The sequence below is a fragment of the Fistularia commersonii genome, chromosome 28 (genome assembly GCF_037954325.1).
Source record: "Fistularia commersonii isolate RoL2024-O1a breed Wild chromosome 28, RoL_Fcom_v1.0, whole genome shotgun sequence".
Taxonomy (NCBI): Eukaryota; Metazoa; Chordata; class Actinopteri; order Syngnathiformes; family Fistulariidae; genus Fistularia; species Fistularia commersonii.
In genome coordinates this window covers 7,620,580-7,642,370 of record NC_141311.1, presented here as the reverse complement: position 1 = coordinate 7,642,370, position 21,791 = coordinate 7,620,580, and the positions used below count along the sequence as shown (strand labels likewise).

The window sequence follows — 21,791 nt, the reverse complement described above, 5'->3', positions numbered from 1 at the left end:
CACTTTCCTTTCAACAAAGCGTGTTTGTTGCTGGGTTTATGAAAGCTGTGGTCGATAATAGATAAATATATAGACTAACAAATTGAGCCACTGATTACATTTACTGTCAGTTACTCATTGAAAATATTCATATTGAGCATAACTGGATTCTTTCTTCTCATTAGAAGAAAGAGCATATAACCAAAGCCTCCGCCCACCCTGGACAACCGAGGGTTGAGAGCACCTCTGTAAGGCCATCCGGAGAGAGTGGGTAAAAAGTGCATAAATGCCAACCCAAGATTACCAGCTGGTCCAGGGATTGAGCGTTAAAATGTCTGGTTTCAAGCCTGTGTCTCTCTGCTTTGGGCCCCCACTGCCACCGGTGGATCCCACAACTACGCGGTCGGTTTTCCTTCTTCCTTATGACCCCAATGTGTCACCGGTCTGGAAGCTGCAGTAACCAAACAGGAAGTAATTTGGCCACACAAAGTAGGAGCTGGCCTAGAATGTGAACATGTTTTCATACGTAAGGAAAAAGAATGAGGTCAGTCTTGAGATTTGTTTGGGCGAGATGAGTGTTGGTTCCTGAAGAAGGAAGGTGCTGCTGTTTTTTATCCAACCCTCCAGTGAAGCAAAGGAGGAAAGTTGTCCACGCCGTCGTACGGATCAAGTCGAAAACCGCCCACTGCATGTACCCCACCTCCGCTTGAGCAGAAGGAACAAGTCACGAAAACAGTGACCCACTTGAGTTTTTTGTAGTCTGCGTGCTCGCTTTAACCCAGGTGTTTGGTGCAATGGGTGGAGCTGAGCAAGAAAGGAAAATGGATAACCGCTAGCCTTCAGCCTCACACGTTTTCTCCTCGATGTATCGTCACGCAAAGCGTCGGACACGGTCGTCGGTGATGCGGACGATCTGTGCAAATGCATTTATAAGGAGGGACGTGTGGAGACGATGGTGCAGTTGTTGTATGTCACCTGTCACACGATGGTGACTCCTAGTGCAGCTATAGATTGGTGTTGTCATGGTTGTCAGGGATGCAGGCTGCAATGTGTGTGTCTTTAATGACTCCAACCACGAATATAGAGATGCTGTTATGAGTCATTACGCAGTCAGAAAAACCCATCAGGTTTTTTTTTTTTTCTTTAACACCCTACAAGACCATACAAGTAATAAAAAGAATGATAATAATATTGAGGCCAGTTATCTCTGGTCAAAGGGTAAGGAACATCGTTGGAGTTCATATTTATGATGTGTTATTTTTCATGACAGGAGATGCAATGAAGTTTTCATTTTAAGGTTATTTATAGAGAGCGGGAATACACCATCGCCGACAGAAGAAGTGAGGGTTACGTTGAGGGAAGGAGGATGAAAAATGCATTAGTTTGCCTCCCGTCCGCGTGGATTTCCCGGCCGGGAGCCTCGGCAGCCGCGCTGTCGCATCCTCTCCTCTCCCTGCGCGGAGCTGCATGGCAACGGGAGGTGGAGACTGGGGCGGCTACCGCGGTCCCACGTGTCCTCACCGCAGACCCGCCGCTTCTCTGCGCGCTTTCCTCCGTTTCCGCATACGCACACACACACACACACACACACACACACACACACATACATACGCGCACACGCCCGCTCATAGCCTCATCCACACACTCATACGCAGCCCTGCGGAGCTATGCATCTGTGGCGCGCACTCTCCCGCTCCTCGCCGTCTCCTCACAGATCGATCCCCCGGCATCGGCATCTATCGATTATCTGAATCAGTTTTTTTTTTTTCTTTTTTTTTTTTTTTCTTCTGTAATTCCCACCCCCCGCCTTCCGCCCTCCACACCATCACCGTTCTAATATGCAAATCCCCGAAATTCCGTAGCGGCGTCGGCCGGTGCAGAGAGGAGGAGAGGAGATGAGCGGACGCGCGTCGCCGTCAGATGTGTAGCAGATTCCCGTTGGATCCGCGCCATCGTTCTTGCCGTGCGCTCCTCCGGGTCCGGTCCCTCCCCGCCGCCGGCGACACCTTCGCGGCCCTCGACGCTGTAATCCGGGGGAATATGTGACGATCATGCGGTCGGTGTGGTGCTTCATGGTCTTTGCTGCAGTGGGCGAGGGGCTTGCGGTCTCAGGTAAGAGGAGGAGGTGGTGGAAGGGTGGGGGTGCATTCTTTTTTTCGTTTTCTTAGCAAAAAAAAAAAAAAATCCCCTTGCTCCAGCACTTTTGTTTCGTGCAGCTGTGTGATCGTGAAGTGGGAGTGGGGGGTGGAGGGGTGGAGGGGTGGGTGCCAAGCAGCCTAATGGCCTGAAAGCGCCCTCCGATGCGGTAGATTTGCTGCATCAACACATTCCCACTGCAGCCCCGAGGACCCGTGGAACTGCGTCCAGCAAACGTCACCCCTCCAAACCGACCTTTATTTTCTAGGTTTAGCTGAGACAGCTTTGGCATCATGACAAACAGCCTTGGTTGTTTTTTAATCAAACCATTAAATACTGACCGAAATCCTCAAGAGTTCCAGGTATATAACGAAAGAGCCGGCTCCCGGTTACTCAGCGTGGCTTGTTTGTTAGACAACATTGTCTTAATAGTGTACAAAATCACCTCAGGTGAACTCTGGCTCAGGTGTGTCCCCGCCTTGCCAAGTCGCCCCCCTCCTTCCCCCGCCCAGTTTCAGTCTGAACTAAGAATGCTATTATCCATGCCAGGTGTGGACACCGTCCCAGTGCAGGATGGAGGCATCTGGCACTGGTTCGCCCCAGACGGCGGGCCCGCAGCGACCGAGGTCACCCATCCCAGGCGGCTCGTGCAGCAGACTGAGTCAGAGGAGGAAATGGCTCGTGACCACTTGGATACCAGGGTGAAGAACGCAACCTCCGACGCCTCGGTAAGTCGTGACCCGGAACCCCTGGCGTCCTCCGTTGCCACCACCGACCGAGTCAACTTTCAATGGGGAAACCTCCTCCAGGATGCAAAGGGTGAAATACCAGTTTGGGACAATGTCATTAAGACGGTCAAATGTGAGGGATCTAGATCCTGCCACTATGACTTCCTGAATTTTCTGTCTCTGCTGCCCCTGATGTTTCCACTAAACTCACAATCTTGTATTCTGTCGCACCAAAGTTGGGCATGTTAGATCGATAAGTTGGCCTTTTCGCAGGTTCGACAGTACTGGCTCACCCGGCGCTCGATGGGTGTTGCAGATCATTATTGTCCGGGCGAGACAGAAATCGCTAAAATTGCCCTGAGTGCACCCGCGCCGCATTCAACAAAAGCATGTGCTTTTATCAATATGTAAAAACATTAGCCTATTTTCTGTTCTTGGCTCCATATTTATAGTCTCTCACGAAGCTGTGACATATAGGGGTGTGACAGTGCCAAGACGGGATGTCATCGCCTGTGACGGGGGGCCTGTAGCTGTAAGGCAGCGCGGCGCTCGGCTCCCCGCCGCTCACGCTGCCCGGGTTGCACCGGTATGACAGTGCAGGACGGCATCACCCAAGCGTTCTCACCGCTCCTTGCCATTTTGACCTAGTTTCTCCCCCCCCGGCAAAGCCCCTCTGGATGATCTCCACCGTGACGCCTCTGGACGGGTCAACAACCGACTCCGTGTTCCCGCCTCGGATCAGGCGTCCCCTGCGGAAACACCCGACAACAAGTGTGCCGAGCAGAGCGTGTCATGCTCTTTTGTGGAAGAAAAGCTTAAACGTCCGCGAGCTTCGTTCTCGGCGGTCCTTCGCTGCCACATGACGAAGCTCGCCTCAATTGAAGCTATTCGCTCCAATCACCAGGCTGCTGTGCCGAAGCACCCGACCTCTTCATTATTCAGTGGTTTGTCGAAGTACGTCCCCATTAATTGTTAAACAGGCCTGTGTGAGAAGTGCTACGTGGTCCACTTCCTGTTCCTCTCCCTCCCTGTCACACCGATATGATGTTGTTCATATAGCTGCCATGAGAAGACTCATCAGGCTCCGCACACGCCCACCCCCACCCTGGGTTACATGTCGGAGTACTAATGTTGAATGAATACCGTTGTCCCTGGAGGAGGAACCACCTCAAATTAGAACCGTCCACTTTCCGTCCTAGAAGCGTCTGCAAACGCGTTAAAGCAGAAAGTTTCTTAAATCTGTGCCCTGCTTGTCCAAACCTGCCGTGTTTTGTTTTCTAAAATATTTAAGGAGTGTGCAAAGGGGTGGGGGTATGATATATTTAGAAGCAGCATGGGTTGTTTTCTTTTCTCCTAGCTCATTCACATGGTGCCATGTTGAAAGGAGATGAGGCGGCCTTTTTTTTTTTCCTCTCTGTTGTATTTTTAATCTGCCCGCCATGTAAGTCATGCAGACAAAACTTCTGATGTGTAACACAATCATAAAAATGAAGTTGCTGCTCTGCAGGCGCAAAATTGCAATAATTCCTTTTCCTGTAAAGCCTCCAATGTTTTCAATAGAATTGAGTTTAAGCTATGACATGTAATGTGCATTTACTTTGAATAACCTATTCACATTCAGAAGTTGGTTAGGCGTCATGTAGGCTCTCTCAGAAAGGAAAGGAATGATGTGGTGCAGTCGAACCTTTCCAGAGTTGCCGTCAAAGGGTTCTCTGGAATATTTGTGGCTTGAACTACATTAACAACTACTATCTCTACGACAACTCCCATGTTAACTGTGCAGGTTTTGGCTAAGCCGACCTCGCAGCCGGGGACACAGGGGAAAATACTTGCAAAAGAAATAATGCTCCTGCGTCACACATTTCCAGACAATAATCCAAATCGATGTGTCTCATCTTCTCTAAGTAGTTCATTATTGTTGGCTTGAATTTATGCATATGTAGGGGGAAAAAACACAGCAGAAGTTCCTGCAATTATTATGATCAAGTGATCTGATCTACAGCAAGTGAAGTGCAGTCCCACCCCTTGTACTTGGCTCTGTACGATCTCCGTTGTCCAAAGCAAGGGGCTCAACAAGGGACCGATTTGCCCCGAATGCTTTCTATAAGAGATGCTCTGGGACAGGAAAACATATTTCCGTCCCTGAGGAAGTCAGCTGATGGAGTATAAATAGCAACAAAATTCAATATTGATCCAGTAGCTCGGTTGAATGGATGGTACGCATACATTTCATCCAGGAGACTGAGACACGCACTCTGCATCGGGCCTTCAGTTTTTATTGATTGTTTTCATTGCGGATGTATAATTCAAGTTGGCTCGATACTTACTTCAATCCAAGCAACAAAATACCCCAGTTACGGCAACCAGAAGGTTACGTTTAGGAAGCTGTAATGTTAAATGCGCCCTCTAAAGATCATCGTAAAGGCTTCTCTGGCAGCATGCCTTCAGGGCAAACTTGTACCCCTGTGGTCTGTCGCCAATTTATCTCTATGTCTGAGAAAGAGATTAACATAAAGTTTAATTCTGAGATTTCAGTCCAGATTAGAACATAAAGTATTTCACAGAACTTCATTGTGTTTGATATATAATTTCAGTACACTGAGTTATAAATGCTATTTATTTTGTGCAAGATTTGAAGTAACATTTGGAGTGCAATGCCACGACAGCTTTAAGATAGATGATAATTGAAATAATTGAAACTTCATTACGCAAAAAATATCCAACATCTATAATTCTCTACGTGATATTATAGTGTGCACTGTATTTGTGTTGTCACTCGTGCATGACTGTTATATTAACATCATGAAGCAGTAGTTGTGTAGCTGATGGATGTCTACGTTTAGAAGCCGGCGGAATGATAATTCCTGAATATTCACGGACTCGGTCGTAAAAACCCAGCGAGTCACCGCAACCCGGCTCCACCAGACTGAGCTCGAGACATTGGCGGCACAGTCGGCAGCTGAAGGGACACACTGTTTGGTCTGCAGAACACTTCTCCCTCTCCGGGCCCTGCTGTCTCCTCACCTCCGCGGCTCTGGCAGCCGTCCACGAGGGGGACATTGGCACTGCCAAATATAGTCTGTACCGAGTTCTCTCCATCTCCTCCCCGCCTTCTGTAGACCCCTTCTTCATCCATCTCCGCCGCAAAACTCCAGTCTAGCTTTTACCAGGCAGTCGAAGCCTGACAGTCAATAAAGACTTTATCAATCATAATATTGTTGCAGCCGTGTTGCTTTTAGAGTGTCCACGTTATCGATTCTGTTGAATTATTCATGGCTCAAAGTCCCTCTATGCAGTGGCACGCTTAACTAGAATTGTTTTCTTACACTTTCATCGATCAGCAACCCAATGGGTGTCTCTCTTTTGTTTGTTTGTTTTTCCCCAGCCTGTCCACTTGGCCCAGAGCTCCTTCCAGCTGGAAGCCTTTGGACTGACCTTCACTCTGGAGCTGGAGCTGAACCAGTCAGTATCACCGTCCAGCGTCTTCCGGGATCCACTTGTTTGTAGAGGCTCCATCACGGCGGCCGCTCACATTAGGATTTCACGTTAACGCTCGACACACTTATCGCACTATTTGACGAGACGGGGAATACCAAGTACATGTGGACTCAAAGTCCAAGGGTCGATGGGGGGGGACTTTCATTCCAGGATGATGGTATCCAAGGTATCCACGCTGACTCTGTTCTCTTTCCAGCCACCTCCTGTCTTCAGAATACGTGGAAAGGCACTTTAACGCCGATGGAAGACCCAGCGAGTCTGTGGTAAGACTTAAATGTGCAGAGTGTACATGTGAGAGAGAAAGTGAGATTTTAGCTCACACACACTGTAATCATGAGTGGCAGAGGGAAACTGAAATAAATTGTAAAGCCGCTCATTTTCTCAGCTTTTGGGCTAACACCTGATATTCAGGTTTTGTATTGTATTTAAACCTGGTATGCATGTAATCCAGCCACGTTATTAATTCAGGCCTTTAACTTTCCTATTTGACTGAAAAATCAAAGAATAGCTTAATTACGTCGCTCTAAAATAGTATACCTGCGTTTTAATGCATTTTTCCAGCTTTCTCAAGCTGGATTTCGATTTCTGCCTCAAACCAAAGTGCATTCAAATATTCGGTCCCACGTGCACAGTCTATGACAGCTACTCTTCCATATCTCATTGTCTAAAGCCTGACCACATTCTGCCTCCTCCATCCCCCCACCGTCTGTCCAAAAGTCCCAAGAAGGTTTTAGCTCGGAAAACAAACCGCAGAAAGGCTCAGCTCTGTCTTGCCTCTTCCACTGCCTTTCAGAACAAACTTTGTGTGTGTGTGGTGTGGAGTGGAGTGGGGCTGGGTGGGGGGAACTCAACAGAACAAAACGGGCTGATGTGAAACCTGTTTGTCACAAACGGAGGTTCTTAGAATACTCTCCCCGCCGCTCGTTCCACCGTGTCACGATCACCTAATGCTGATCTGCAGATTTAAATTCTCATTTTAGAATTCCGTTTGTTTGCATCCTTAAAACAGATTTATTGAAAGTGTTTTTGATGTATTATTAAAGTTGCCACAGTTTGATCTCGCCCCCCTGTTTAATCTATTTTTAGAATGCACCGTGTCTGTGTGTGTGTGTGTGTGTGTGTGTGTGTGTGTGTGTGTGTGTGTGTGTGTGCAGCTCCAGAGTCAGGCTGCCACGCAACTGCCGTGACTCTGTGTGTGATGCAGCTCTGGAAGTACGTGGGTTCAGCCTGGTGGAAGTGCACGTATCTCTGCTGTGGCCTTTCTTACACAGTGGAGACTGAAGGGGCAGCAGTTGGCGCTGATTTGAATAAATGAAGGGCAAATGCTTGGACATTCAGACCTACTAGAGGAATGTCATCCCGCTAATATATTTTTTTCTGTACAGATATCTACTCCCTTGCCCCCACCCTCCAGCCCAGCATCCACTAGTCGTTCCAAACTCTCCCTCGGTCTTCCCGGCCAATCGTGAGCCTGTTTCCATAGCAACTACTTAGCGCAGCGGTGCCATTAAGTTCTTGGCAGCGAGGAGAATGAAAGAAGGCTGAGAGGGAGTTGAGAGCGAAGCTGGCCAGAGAGGAAGAGAGGAGAAGAACGGGAGTAAAATTCCTGTTAATACAAACTCACCGTGGTCTTTGGCAGTGGGAGCAATTTGGGTTTTTGTGTAGCGTCCGTGTGTGTGTTGATAAACAAGGTGTTATTGCCCAGTGTGGCAGGCCTGAAATCTTTCCAGGCCAGATTGTCTCTCCACTGGACAGGGGCCCCACGTGATGAGGCCTGAGGCATTCCGGATGCCGCATCCCCAGACTGATCCCTGTAGTAAAAAGGCTTGTTTTCATTCAAAGCAGTGAAGTGGGATACATCTGAGCGGCCGGCGGCGAGGCTCCGACCTCCCACGACGCCAGGTGAAACTGTGCCTCTTATGCTTCCTAGTGATTCATCTATTGTGATGCAACCAGCGCACCCACTCCTGATCGTAGTAGTCACAGATTCATACGCCGCGTTTCAGGCACGATGTGTCAGAAGCTTTCAGATCCCATCCAATATTTTCAACTCATACATATCAGTATATCAATATTTACTTGATATTCCCCTGAAAACAGTCTTTAAAGCACAAGATCCCATGATGAACTGCTTATCAGGGTCGGTGTGATCGTTTGGTGCCTAGAGGACCTAAAACACCGAACATGAAGTGGAACTGGGAATATGTTGTTTGAAACCCATTATAACATCGTTTCTAATGTCCAACTTCCAACATTCATTAAACCTGGGGTTTCAAAAGAGGCAGTGACAAATAGATTTTGTAGAAATGTTAAAACTCATTATGAACTGTCCGCTCTAGCATCATTTTAACAAAGTAAAATCTTTTTATGTTTCAAAAATATTGGATACATTTGAATCTGTAAGCAGGGTGGTGTCATGGTTAGCCATCGTGTACTGCAGAAAGAAAGACCTGGGTTCTTTCTGTAGAGGTTACATGTCCTCCCACTTCATCAGCATGTTCCCTCCAGGTTCTCCGTCTTCCTGCCACAGTCCAAAAACAACCAGCAGAGTTCATGAGGACTCTAAATTGTCTGTAGGTGTGACTGAAAGAGTGAATGGTTGGATGTCTCTGTATGTAGCCCGGTGATTGACAGGCGACCCATTCCGGTTAAATCCCGCCTCTCACTCCATGTCAGCGCTCACAGGCAGTCGGCTAAATGCACGGTTAATCCACGTTAAATTCTCCGATCAAATCGTGTGGGCAACGCAAGTGTTGATATGTTGAAGAGATCCTTATGCCGACTCTACTTCCTCCTCGATTGTCAGCAGAGTAGAGAAGAGTGCCGGACGCAAGTAGGTCACAAATTGTGCTGTAAAGGCCGTGCGTGAGGCAGGGGGGCGCAAACACTGAGGACATGAGAGGGTTTTGGCAACCAGGGGGCTGTAGAAGCGTCTGTGAGGCTGAAATGTGCCGCTTGTGGTCTTTTCACCAAACAATGCTGTGTGTGCAGGGAGGGGAACACTGCTACTACCAGGGAAGGTTAAGAGGTCTGCCAGAGTCCTGGGCGGCCCTCTCCACCTGTCACGGCCTGAGGTGAGCGCCACACGAGAGCGCTTTATTCAGGCTACCACCTGATGGCCAATGAAACGCTGTAATTCATCTTGCGCTGGCTTGTCATCATTTATTAATTTATTTCGCACAGCGGCATGTTCTCTGACGGCATTCACTCGTATGGGATCGAGCCAGTTCACAATGGGAGCGATCAGGTAAAGTGGACCGTCCCTGAGGCCAGCCGGTCACCGTTCAAGACGCTGACGTTGACAGGTTTAAATACCATCTGGCTGTATTCCTGTTGTAGGATAAAGACGCTCACCTCATCCGCAGGATGGCTGACATCAGACTTTCCCCACGCTGTCCAGGTATGTCACTTGAATTATTTGATTGCTGTTTTCTGGATGTACCCCGCCTCTCGCCAATGACAGCTGGGATAGGCTCCAGCATTCCCCGCGACCCTCAGTGCAGGATAAGCGGCAGAAGATGGATGGATGGATGGATAAGTTAGATTCCTCGCACAGTGAACAAATGATAAACTTTGGTTACGTTTAAGCCGAAGGGTCTTCGGCCCCATGGAAATGTGTTGTTTGCCTTAATGGCTATTCCAACTGAAACAACTGACCTCATCGACTGTTTCCCTTCAAATTATATTCACAAATCATGACGCCTGGCAAAATGGTTACTTCACAGATTTGAATGCACCACTGTTCTGTGTTCTACCAGCCGATGCCAGCAGAGGGCACTGTGACTGAAAAACAATCTCATACAACACGATTATATAAAAATAGAAAAAGGAAGGAATGGGAAATCAAACATGTCACAAAGTAAAGGCAGACTGACAGGCTCAGTTAAACAGGATCCTGGGAAAAAAAAGCCTGCATTGCAGTGACTCAGGCTTATAGTCTCACCTGTCAGGGTCTTTGACACAACCTGATCCTCCAGGGTACCTGAAGCTCTGCCTCTCTGTGTGTCCAGACTGTACTGAGGACAGCGATGAAGAAAGAGCGAATCCGACGGGGGAGAGATGGGTGTCTGCGGGGCTGAGGCGATCCAAGCGGTTTGTCCGCAGGCCCTCTGTCCAGACTGAGACCAAATATATTGAGCTGATGGTCGTCAATGACAACGACATGGTAGGTGTGACGTGAAACCCCGTAAGTGACAAGAGCTTTGCTAACATTTGTAATGACTTAAAGATAGCATCATCAGCATCGACAAAAATGTAAATAAAACACATTGGGACGACAAATAATTCTGGAATAACTAGTGGCAAAGTATGATTTTCCCTTTTAAAAACAGACTAGTTCAAAGCTCTCGGCAGACATTCTTTCTCACTATACTGACGGGAGTCGACCTGGGAATTAAAAGGGGGAAGATCCTGGTAATGTGAGCGGGTCGGCTCAGCAGCGAGTTCTGCACCTCCCAGAGAGAAGCCCGTGTGGAAAAGCCTTCTGCCCCGGGGTCTGCTTGGTGCAAGATTAATGTCTCCTTTTCCCCTCATGACTACAATTTCAAAACAGTAGTGTCAGTTCTTTTTTCAAGCATCAAGTTAATTTCCCAAACGCTGGCCCCCGATGATATAGCAGGATTTTAAGATGTGAGCCCACAAACCAGCAGGTGGCTCAATCAAACAGCCTGTGGTAGGTCATTAATATATACTGCAAGAATCGTTCTTATGCAAAATACCCCTTTCCATGTATTATCGTTGCAATGCATTGACTTTTGAGCTGAAACTAATGGTGTTACATTAGAGCTAATTTCAATATGTAATCCAGTGAAAATTTTTTGACAAGCAAGCCAACCCTAGTTGTCAATTTGGATAAAAATGTGGAAAATGACCAAAAAAATGGAAGGTATGGGTGATCTCTGTTCCATTCCTGGGCCAAAAACCAATTAATAACAAAACAGGTGAATAAAAACAACTGCTGTTTCCTGACCCTTTGTCAGATTGTTGATGATGTTCTGACTTTTTTTTTAATTTATCTCTACAAAGGGCAATGGTTTGACTTGGTACCCGTTTGGGATTAATATACTACTAAGAAAAAAAAAGACCTTTCATTGTCATATTTAGTTGTGCATTCAGGGCAGCATCCAAGGAATTTGACCACTGCAAGCAACCAATCATGGAAGAACCATGAGCAGTGTGCAGCCGCCAACAAGCAGTCAGGGGTTCAGTGTTCAGCAACACTTTGACAGGCTGGAAGGAGACTAGAGAAGAACCTTGTGTTCTAAGACAGCCACGCTTACTAACTGACCCACGCCGTCCCTGGTGATGTAATCCGATATTTAACAAAAAAGAAGTGGGAAATGTTCATTGACGGGGGCGGTGATCAGGCAACAGCACTCAGCTGACCATGATGATAGTCATGTACAAGATGCTGTTCAAGAGGTCCAACAAAAAACAACCCTTTTCCCCACTGTATGGACCATGTTAAAATGATGGATGCACATTTTAATCGACGTTAGACATTTTTACTGGGGAAGAGGGAGATGCGTGATTCATTAAAAATGTATTTGGTAAAGGCAACATGGTAAGGCCTTTCATCACGTAAGGCCGTTAAGAAGAACGTCGCCCGGGGAGTAAATAATTCTGTGTACCGCTAGTAAACAATATTTACGGTACCCATACAAATGGATACAGAATAATACCTGGAAATAAAATCAAGGAAGGTCCGTTGATACCAGACCAGCAACAAATCTCTCTCTTTAAAGGCCAGCATTTTGGCAATTTAGCTCTCAGTGTGTGTGTGTGTGTGTGTGTGTGTGTGCGCGCGTGTGCGTGTGTGTGCGTGTGTGTGAACACAATCAGACTCTAACACAAGGATGTGGATCTTTGTCTGTCCACAGATTGTACAGCTGCGTCGCTCCGGCAGCCAAACAAAGAACTTTGCCAAAGCGGTGGTCAACATGGCAGACGCGGTATGAGATCTGATTCTCCAATAAAAGTCCACCCACATCTAAAGTGCACATAGACAAACCACACACAGACACACATACGCACATCCTTACTGGGAAATGAAATAACAGTGCTAGTTTACCACTCCCGTAAACTGAATTGGTGCTCTTTTTTCACTTGATTCCTAGATCTACAAGGAGCAGCTGAACACGAGGATCGTGCTCATCGCCATGGAGACCTGGACCTCTAAAAATATGATGCCAGTCATGGACGACCCACTGATAACACTGCAGAACTTCATGAAGTACAGGAAGGACAACATCAAGGAGCAGAGCGATGTTGTACATCTTTTCTCGTGAGAGAAAACGCCTTGAAAAGCCTTTCATTGCAATTATTATTTTTTAACCTTTTTTTTTCATCGTTTTTTCTTTTCCGTGCTTTCTCAGAGGGCGCACGTTTCAGAGCAGCCGCAGTGGGACTGCCTACACAGGAGGAGTTTGCTCCCTAACAAGGGGAGGGGGCATCAACGAGGTGGGCAACATGTGCCCTTGTAACGTTGTGATTTTCCATTTAAATAAGGTTTAAAAAGCGACAGGTACTCTTACACTGCTCAAACAAGCCCTGAGCTGCAGACTTTTCAAAATAATACATTATGTGATTTATAATAAATAGATATATTTGACCTGAAAGCGGCTTGTTACTTATTCTCTGTGTGTTATTGATAGAACACACCACCACCCTACAATCCATCAGACTTGTCAGAGTAATATCAGTCCGCAAGATCAAGACCCACAGATTGGAATTTAACCAAGACCGCGTCACAATTGACCTTTTTATAGTCATTAAACCTTTAAGGTATCTTTCAATCGACATCAGTGGCGATATTTATCCATTTAAAGGAAAGAAAATTAGATTAATGATTTTGTATAGATCATCTATTGGTGTTCTATCAAGCGATTGGCACTTTGTGTATTTCATATATGTCTGTTTTTCAGTTCGGAAATGTGGGCGCGATGGCAATAACTTTGTGCCAGAGCCTCGGCCAGAACATCGGGATGAGGTGGAACAACGCACGCAATTCTGCAGGTAAAAATAAATAACGGGGTGGTTTGTATAGACTTGTGTGTTTGTGTTTGGAGGGGGTGCAAGGAGCGCATCAGCACTGGTATCTGTCCAGCGGTTCTCTTCTGAAATTAAACCTCTCCATTAGATGATTAGTCACCTGCATCTCAAAAAGGGAGGGGGCGGCTGTTAGAGAATCGCTTTCACCGAACAATGGACTCTGTGATTAATGTTGAAAAGCCATTAGGTCCATTTGTCAACGCCAGAACCCTCAGCCTGTTGTTTAGGACTCATACTTTTACTGCTAATATGGAGGGGAGGCATCACTGGGAGAGCCTTTTCCTCCCATATATCAGCACGCTGGGTAGTAAATGCCAATCACCGTGTATTTTATAACGTGATTTATGCCCCCGACGCCTCATCCACAATGCTCTCCCTTCTGGTTCTCTTCCCAGGAGACTGCAAGTGCCCTGATACCTGGCTGGGCTGCATCATGGAAGACACGGGGTAAACATCCGTCAAAGCATAGTGACACGGGCAATAAAAAAAAAAAAAAAAAACATAACACACCGGCGGAACGCCTCTACTCTGTGTTTTGTTGACATGATTTAACAGCAGGGCTGTTTTCCTCTCAGCCGCGATTTGTTCCGTTCATTTCCCTCGATTAGACAATTAAACACCTGTAACAGAGGGGAGCTCCGACTTCAGTCAGTGAGCCAAACAGCCGATTAGCCCGCCGACCACAAAGGCAGAATTACGCATATTGAATTAAGCGCATTTACAAGACGAGTGATTTGAAATCTGACTTGTGGTACCAGATGGGAGAATACAGATTTCAATTATTCATCTGAGTAGTATCTTACTACAGATGGTTACATTACTGTCAGATTGCAGCAAGGATGGCACAAACACCCACGGTGGGTCTGGCATACCTCACTGGCAGAAAAGTATGACGCTGCTTTTTTTGTGTGTGTTTTATTGTTTTGGCATGTCCTGGTCTCAGTCCCGGCCTGTCTGTGCGCCTGTTCATACAGATACTATCTGCCCAGAAAGTTCTCTCGCTGCAGTGTTGATGAGTACGTCCAGTTCCTGCTCCAGGGTGGCGGCAGTTGCCTCTTCAACAAGCCCAGTAAGGTGAGGGATGCGGGGATGAGGGATGTGAAGAGAAGCCAGCCGTGAGGATGAAGATGTATTGACTCATTTTCATTGTAACACCTATTAGACTCCTTTTTTGTTGAATGGCTATTTCTGTCTTTACACACTGGCTCGTTTACAAAGAGCTCTGCAAACGCAGGGCCGTGCAAAAAGCCAAAATCAAACTTGCACCCCATGGTTTGTCTGGCCAGACCTTAATTGGGGGTGGGGGACTCCACGGATACATTTAGAAATGTCCAATATTCCTCCCTTGATCTCATTTTAATCCACACCATCAGTCTCCTGTACGGCTGACTCATCTCTCATCAGCCCCGTTTATAAAAAGACTGATGTATTTTCGTCCCCCCTCAGCTGCTGGACCCTCCGGAATGTGGGAACGGCTTTGTGGAGCCGGGAGAAGAGTGCGACTGCGGATCGCAGGTGGTGGGTGTCTTGTTTATATCGCCGCAACCATCCGGTCCTCGTGTGGGCCCTTGTTGGTGTTTACCGGAACAGAGCTGCAGGGTTGTTTTCGTGTCCGCAGGAGTGTGCGCGCAGTGGAGGGTCCTGCTGTAAAAAGTGCACGCTTACCCACGATGCCATGTGCAGTAACGGTCTCTGCTGCAGCAGCTGCAAGGTGAGTCTCTGACCGGGAGTTATAGGGCTTTACTATATCGGTACAAAATAGGAGGTAAAAGGTTCAAATTTGCTGGTTCCTCGTCTTCCTCCCACTGTCCAAGAAAAGCCAGCAGGTTCACTGATGACTCTAAATTGTTCAAAAGTGTGAATAAGAGGGTGAATAGTTGGGTGTCTCTAAACGGTACTATGATTAGCAACTGACCCCTCCAGGCCTAAACCCCTCTCTCTCCTGGGTTCTGCTCCTAACTAGGTCTTTCCAAAAGAGCAATCCAGATGATTGCAAATAGAGAGGAAGAAATAAGACCCTGTCAAATGACTTTTTCACTAAGACATAAATGCCTAGGAGGTTTTGAATCATTCCCTTGTTTTGTGATACTGCATCTTCCTTGATCTCCTTCCTTGCGTAAGGTTTGAGGGTGGCCTCGGCTCTGTGTGCGTCAGTTGTAATTTACCTTTTACTTCCCTCCCAATTATCTGAGTCTATCCCACCATTGTAGCAGTGACTTGTCAGTCTGCTTTGATAGTAGCTGTTGATCACTTCAGCCATGATGCAGAAAGTCAAGAAAAAGGTTAAATAGGAAAGTTGTCCCATCTTGCCTATGCGTCACTACATTGCCACCTGCAGGAGATAAGGAAAAACTGCAGAAACCTGCAGAGCTGGATGATTTATAAGTCATTTCATTGGCTCTCTGTTGCTCCACCATGGCACCGGGCATGACGTAGCCCGCTGTGAATTCTATAAAATGATTGTGGTTGCACAATATGGGGATATTGTCCTGGAGGTGGGTTTTTCAGCTCGCAGAGTGGGGGATGTTTAATGGGTCCACAATAACTCTTCCCTTCACAGACTTCACTTTTCAGCAATTCTGTTTGGGAGGTGCTGATTTCATTTTGTTAATGAGTCCTTGTAGGCAGCCATCCAGAGCTAGAGTCCAGTTCCTGCAGTGTTTGTCAGTGTTTGTCTAAAATATTTATCAAATAGGAAAAAATACATTAGTAATGGTCTATGATCGGGAAAAAAAATAGTAATAATCTTTATTTCCTTTCATGGCTTTGCTCCAGTATGAACGGAGAGGTGTGGTGTGTCGAGAGGCTGTGAATGACTGCGACATCCCGGAGACGTGCACCGGAGATTCCAGCCAGGTAGCCAACCTTTTCACAGCACAGCACAAATAAAGGGGCTACACAGAGCAAAGCAGCCACATCATCTAATTATGCATATTTACTCTTTTCGCAGTGTCCACATAATGTTCAAAAGCTGGATGGCTACATGTGTGAGAGTAATCAGGTAAGGGCAGCTTTGTAGGACTTCTACCGTAATTCTGGAATTTCTGACCGAATGTGTGTGTGTGTGTGTGTGTGTGTGTGTGTGTGTGTGTGTGTGTGTGTGTGTGTGTGTGTGTGTGTGTGTGTGTGTGTGTGTGTGTGTGTGTGTGTGTGTGTGTGTGTGAATTTTGGATACAACAAAAAAAAAAGAAACATACATATATATATATATATATATATATATATATATATATATATATATATATATATATATATATATATGCTGAAAACCAGCAGCACAGGCAAAATTCTCCTGACAGAGAGGAAATCCTCACACATGTGTACACACAAACACACAACATCAGCACTTCCTCCCTCTGGGTCTTTTTGTTGCGGTGCCATTCACACCAGCGTCGGCCTCATAAACGCAGCTGCTACCACTTCTGTCAGCCAGATTAATAATAATTAAAAAAAAAGAACGAGTGCTGTCAGAAAATACTCTGGCATTTAAGCCACGTTTATGAGAAAAAAGGTGGAGGACGAGAAAAAAACAAGCCCACATGTAAGTGGTGCTACAGGCGAGGGCTAATTGAGGCTTTTAATAGTGTGAATTCAGCAACTCGTCGGATTTGCATGTTTTTTAAAGGTCCACTCTAAAGGAGACATTTAAATGTTACTGAAATGGTATTTTCTTTTGAAAAAAAGCCGTTTTTTTTTTCATTTATGATCTGTGTCAAAGTTCAATTTTACTGTAGACTGAATAACATTCTGCTCTGAGGCCGTTTGCGGTGTGTTTTATTTCCCTGGCTCTTCAGGGCCGGTGTTACGGCGGTCGATGCAGGACTCGTGATGGACAGTGCAGGGCTCTGTGGGGATACAGTACGTATTTCACCGGTATCCTCTACTTTCCCTTGGCTTTCCCTCCGCGGCGTGTGCAACACCTCGTGCATTCTTCCACCCAGATTCAGCTGACCGCTTCTGCTATGATAAGCTGAACGCGGAGGGGACGGAGAAAGGTAACTGCGGTCCAGGACCGGACGGCCGGGGTTGGCTGCAGTGCAACAAGCCGTAAGTTTTCCTGATCTCTCTTTTATACCATTTAATTTCCCAAATGTGTCATTGAACGACCAAAACTTGCACTTGATGTCGCACCCCTTCACGGCCAATGTCATGTTTAGGGATGTTTTATGCGGCTTCCTGTTTTGCGCCAACATGTCGATGAAGCCAAAGTTCGGGGACCTACAGGGGGAGGTGACCAGCTTCACCCTCTACCACCAGAACAAGTACCTTGACTGCCGGTGAGTGAGATGCCCGAGAGAAGTGTGTGGACAAGAATGACGGCTTAAGATTTCGTGTCTACCTCCACCCCCTCCAACTTCCTGACGTGTCTGTGCACTTTGGGCCAGAGGAGGCCACGCTCTGCTGGAGGATGGCTCAGACCTGGGCTACGTGGAGGACGGCACCCCCTGCGGTCCAAACATGATGTGTTTGGAGCGACGCTGTCTCCCGGTGGCAGCCTTCAACCTCAGCACCTGCGCAGGATACACCTTGGGCCGCATCTGCTCCGACCACGGGGTAAAATATCTTGAGCGTACGAAATGTCAGCAAGTCTGAATCTCACATACTCTGCAATCACCCCTCCAAAACATATCCTTAGCCATAAATTCAGATGCATTGATTTCCCAGGTCATGACTAACAGCTTCGCCGCCACATTTTTCTTTCCTTGTAAAAGATGAAGGTGGTGTGAGATGTTTTGTTTGCACTTTTTGATGCGTGACGTTTTGACGGTAGCGTCTCAAAAATGTACCATTGAGTTTCGCGGTAATATTAATCATAATGGTATGAGGCACAAATGTGTTTTTGTGATGTTGATCTCTCCCTCTCTCTCTCTCTCTCTCTCTCTCCCACAGACATGCAGCAATGAAGTGAAGTGCATCTGTGACCGGGACTACACGGGGAAGGACTGCAGCGTCTTCGATCCCATCCCGGAACCCACGGTCCCCACAGGCCCGGAGAAGAAAGGTTCGTAGCCTTTCCTTAAACTCGCCGCGTCTCTCTCTCTGTCTGCCCCCTCACACCCCCATCCCTCTCCTCCCCCTACATCGTCTTTTCTCATAGTCATTGTTGCTTCTCCGTGCATCGAAGCCCTCAAAGCGAGGGAAGAGTCCGCCTGATGTTTGTGAGACAAGTTGGCATCAAACAGTTTTTTTTTCTTTGATTGTTTTTTTGACACGTCATGGTTTCATTGTGTGCGTGCGTGTGTGCGTGTGTGTGTGTGTGTATGTGTGTGTGTCACGTTTATCCGTAAGAGCATACATGCATGTGTCAGTACGTTTTGTTTTATATCTGTGTGTGTGTGTGTGTGTGTGTGTGTGTGTGTGTGTGTGTGTGTGTGTGTGTGTGGTGCACTGTGATGTCTTGCAGACACGGCCATCCTCAAGTGTCTCCTTTATTTTCTTGCAGTTTGCCAATGACACACAGCAATTGAGCAACTGCTCTCATAGGGCCAAAACCCCGCCCAGCTCCCCTGAGCAAGAGGGGGTCCAGCTGAGAGAGCAGGAGAGGGGATGAGGACAAAGTAATAAAACACTCTCTCCTTTGCTTTTCTATTTTTATTTCTTTTTGTTACTGTTGTCTCCCTGCCCTGCCTCGCTCACCCGCCCATTCTCCCACCTCCTCCCCACGTGCTGCTCTCCTTCTCTTTCCCTCCATCTCTCTCTCTCTCTCTCTCTCTCTCTCTCTCTCTCTCTCTCCCTCTCTGTCTACAGGTATCTGCCTCTCTCTCTCTGGTGGATGTTGTTGACGTACAGTGTTGATGCTGTCCTCTGATGTGTGGTTTTTATTATTTTAGTGGTGTTGTTTTGTTTCTGCCCTTCCTCCTCCTCCTCCTCTTCCTCCTCCGCACCCCCAACCCTTCCCCTCCTTCCTCTGCGCAGGTCCCAGTGGCACCAATATCATAATAGGGTCCATCGCAGGTGCTATTCTTCTGGCAGCTATAGTCCTAGGGGGAACAGGATGGGGATTTAAGTAAGAGTTCTGGCATGCCTATGTGTACCTGTCTGCTTTCCCCAAAGGACCCCCCACCAACCGCCCCTGCCAAAAAGATTGCAACACAGGAGAGGGGAATTAGGGAGTCCGAATTGCTTTTAGTGCTTAACACTGATTGTTGAGATCATGGCGCTCCATCCTGCACCCCCCACCCCCCACATCCACGATAGAACATGAGTGTGCTATGAGTCTTCTGAGGCGTGGGGGAGGGTGGGGCTCTGAAGCTCTTCTGTCAGGTCCACTGGTGTCGACCTCAGCAAGTTTCACTATGGAAGTTCTCCGATTTCTAGCTTTTCACCCCGAGACAAAAACCCCATCATACATCGGTCTCCGTCGTCAGAATTCTCAAGAGGATTAAGGGAGCGCCCGTGTCTTCCTGATCCTGCTCCTTTCCCAGGCAGCACCACCCCAACCCAAACACCCTCCCTGTAGTGCATCCTCTCTGCATGCACTGTTGCACCTGTGCATGCTTCTTGCCCCCTGCTGTCTCTGCCCTGACCTAAAATGACCTAAAATGACCTTCATCTTCATCGGTCTGGAGTGTGTTCTACTGCGAGCCATGAACTTAATGGGTATTGAGGCGCAGCCTCTTCTGATTTTCCAATCCGTCAACCAAAAAATGAGTCGCGTCTGCCTCTACAAGACTACAAGACCAATAAAAAAAGAGAAATATGACCAGTAACATTTTTTAAGAAAAAGCTGCTTAGTTCATTTTTTTTATCTCTTAAAGCTATAGTTAATTTAGTATGAGGAAAATACCAATATTTTTTTTTACCTCCCAGCTTTTTCTAATTGCTTAAAAAAACAACCCAACACCCTCTACATTCTGATTAAAATTTCACATTTATGAACAACATCAGCTTGACCGTGTTTAAGTCTTATCCTCCAAATCGCTTTTGTGGTTTAATTTGGACAAATGTTCATACCCTGGCAAAATCAGCCTTGGGAAGAATAAAAATGTCGCATTATTCGTCTCAGTGACATTTGGGGTCGATGTTTTGCCCCCAGAAATATAACTGTAGCGGATGTAATAATGATAAAATGTTTACCGACTAATGCCTCGGGATTAATGATTGAATTCTTTCTGCGGGACCAAAGCTGCTCTGTTCTCACCAGGATGACACTTTTGCTTCCACTCACTCGACATGATTGGATTCAAATGAAGTATTTTTACACAATGGTAGTCTTATTGAGGTCACTTTTCTTGGGCCACTGACGTCGCGGGCTTAGGCTCTGCTGATCGGAGGTCTGTTTGTCTCGAACAGCACATTCTATTCCCCCGGTGGCGAAATGCAAACTGCCATTTTAGGATCAGCGGCGTGTGTATGTATGTGTGTGTGCGTCTATGCACGTGTGGGTCTCGTAGTTCCTCTCATGGTTCTCGGGGGGGAGGGGGTTACAGAAACCCTCACAACCCCTGTTGCATGTGACGTCGTGGCCGTGAACTAGCGACCTCAGAGACGCCTGGCCTGTGGCTGCATGAGCGTTCAGTGTTTGTGGCTCAGAGGATCTGCGGTTGGATCTCAACCAAAATCAAGGAGGAATCATTCGAGTGTTGATCCAGGTTTAATCCAAAAGCCTGTGAATGCTGAGGTTTAACGCCTCAGTTAAACTCACTCTCCCTTTTGATTTTGGCAAATTTCAGCCCAAAATCGTCGATGTATCTTTTTCCAACAGTCATTTTAAAAGTCTTGACATTTCCCACTCTCTCTCTCTCTCTCGCTCTCTCTCTCTCTGGTGTGCTCATGGGATGCAGAAACATTCGAAGAGGAAGGTAGGATACTGCTGGCCCTTTATGACATGCGGAACCCTCATCGCACCGAAACAATCTCCGCTTGAATTTCCGTCCGCCAGCGGTGAGTGCATTTGATTGAAACCTAAATCTGTTTTCACTTCTCTTTCAGATCCGGGGGAGGATAAGACATCTGCTTGTCTCTTTGTCTTTTTGTCCTGTCTACTCCTGTCTTGTTCTTCTTCCTCGCACTGTGTCAATTCCACGTCGGAGAAGAGAGGAACACCAACAACAAAAGACATAAAAAAAAAAAAAAGCTAAAAAAAAAAGCAGTCTTCCACTCCTGTTCCGAACCTCCGCTAATAACCTTCTGTCCAGTCTCTTGTTGTCCTGCCGTTCGGGGGGCCGGTGGACCCCCCGCCCCACCCTTGCCAGCCATACCATAATGCGAGGCTGCTGCCAAACTGGGTCGCCGAGGCTGGCGCCTGGAGAAAGATACACCGTCTTTCCCTCCAGCCCGGTGGCTCTGAGACTGTATTCTGGTGTGTCCATACAACCTTCCTTCACATCAAGTCTGAAAAGGAACATATCAACGGTGGACCAACCTTTTTTCTGAGAAAAACATCTTTCCATGCCCGCC

The 21,791-nt window shown here is 47.0% G+C and overlaps 1 protein-coding gene across 4 annotated transcripts; it reads left to right on the top strand.

The window, feature by feature from the left end:
* Positions 1-1,731: 1,731 nt before the first annotated feature.
* Positions 1,732-21,773, top strand: LOC147217406 (disintegrin and metalloproteinase domain-containing protein 11-like). Of its 4 annotated transcripts, none has more exons than XR_015108942.1 (26): positions 1,732-2,091; positions 2,665-2,843; positions 6,229-6,305; positions 6,538-6,604; positions 9,333-9,415; positions 9,525-9,588; positions 9,681-9,741; positions 10,352-10,506; positions 12,221-12,292; positions 12,458-12,624; positions 12,716-12,800; positions 13,265-13,355; positions 13,787-13,838; positions 14,366-14,465; positions 14,838-14,909; positions 15,010-15,102; positions 16,167-16,247; positions 16,342-16,392; positions 17,186-17,249; positions 17,333-17,438; positions 17,549-17,668; positions 17,777-17,945; positions 18,282-18,393; positions 18,835-18,949; positions 21,176-21,193; positions 21,324-21,422. XR_015108942.1 is itself a non-coding variant. In XM_086175752.1 (26 exons), the coding sequence occupies exons 1-26, from the start codon at positions 2,031-2,033 to the stop codon at positions 21,337-21,339; spliced, it is 2,307 nt and encodes a 768-aa protein (XP_086031878.1). In that variant the 5' UTR covers positions 1,732-2,030; the 3' UTR covers positions 21,340-21,773. The 4 variants fall into 4 exon arrangements, 1 of the variants encoding a protein (XP_086031878.1); XR_015108944.1 differs by lacking the exon at positions 21,324-21,422 and adding an exon at positions 19,308-19,398 and having other exon boundaries at positions 21,176-21,190; XM_086175752.1 differs by lacking the exon at positions 18,835-18,949 and adding an exon at positions 19,308-19,398 and having other exon boundaries at positions 21,324-21,773.
* The last annotated feature ends 18 nt before the right edge of the window (positions 21,774-21,791 follow it).

Coding starts and splice junctions, on each gene's coding strand:
- LOC147217406 (XM_086175752.1), top strand. CDS start 2,031: ATGCGGTCGGTGTGGTGCTTCATGGTCTTTGCTGCAGTGGGCGAGGGG. Junction 2,092..2,664: donor CGAGGGGCTTGCGGTCTCAG/GTAAGAGGAGGA, acceptor TATCCATGCCAG/GTGTGGACACCGTCCCAGTG. Junction 9,416..9,524: donor TCCACCTGTCACGGCCTGAG/GTGAGCGCCACA, acceptor TATTTCGCACAG/CGGCATGTTCTCTGACGGCA.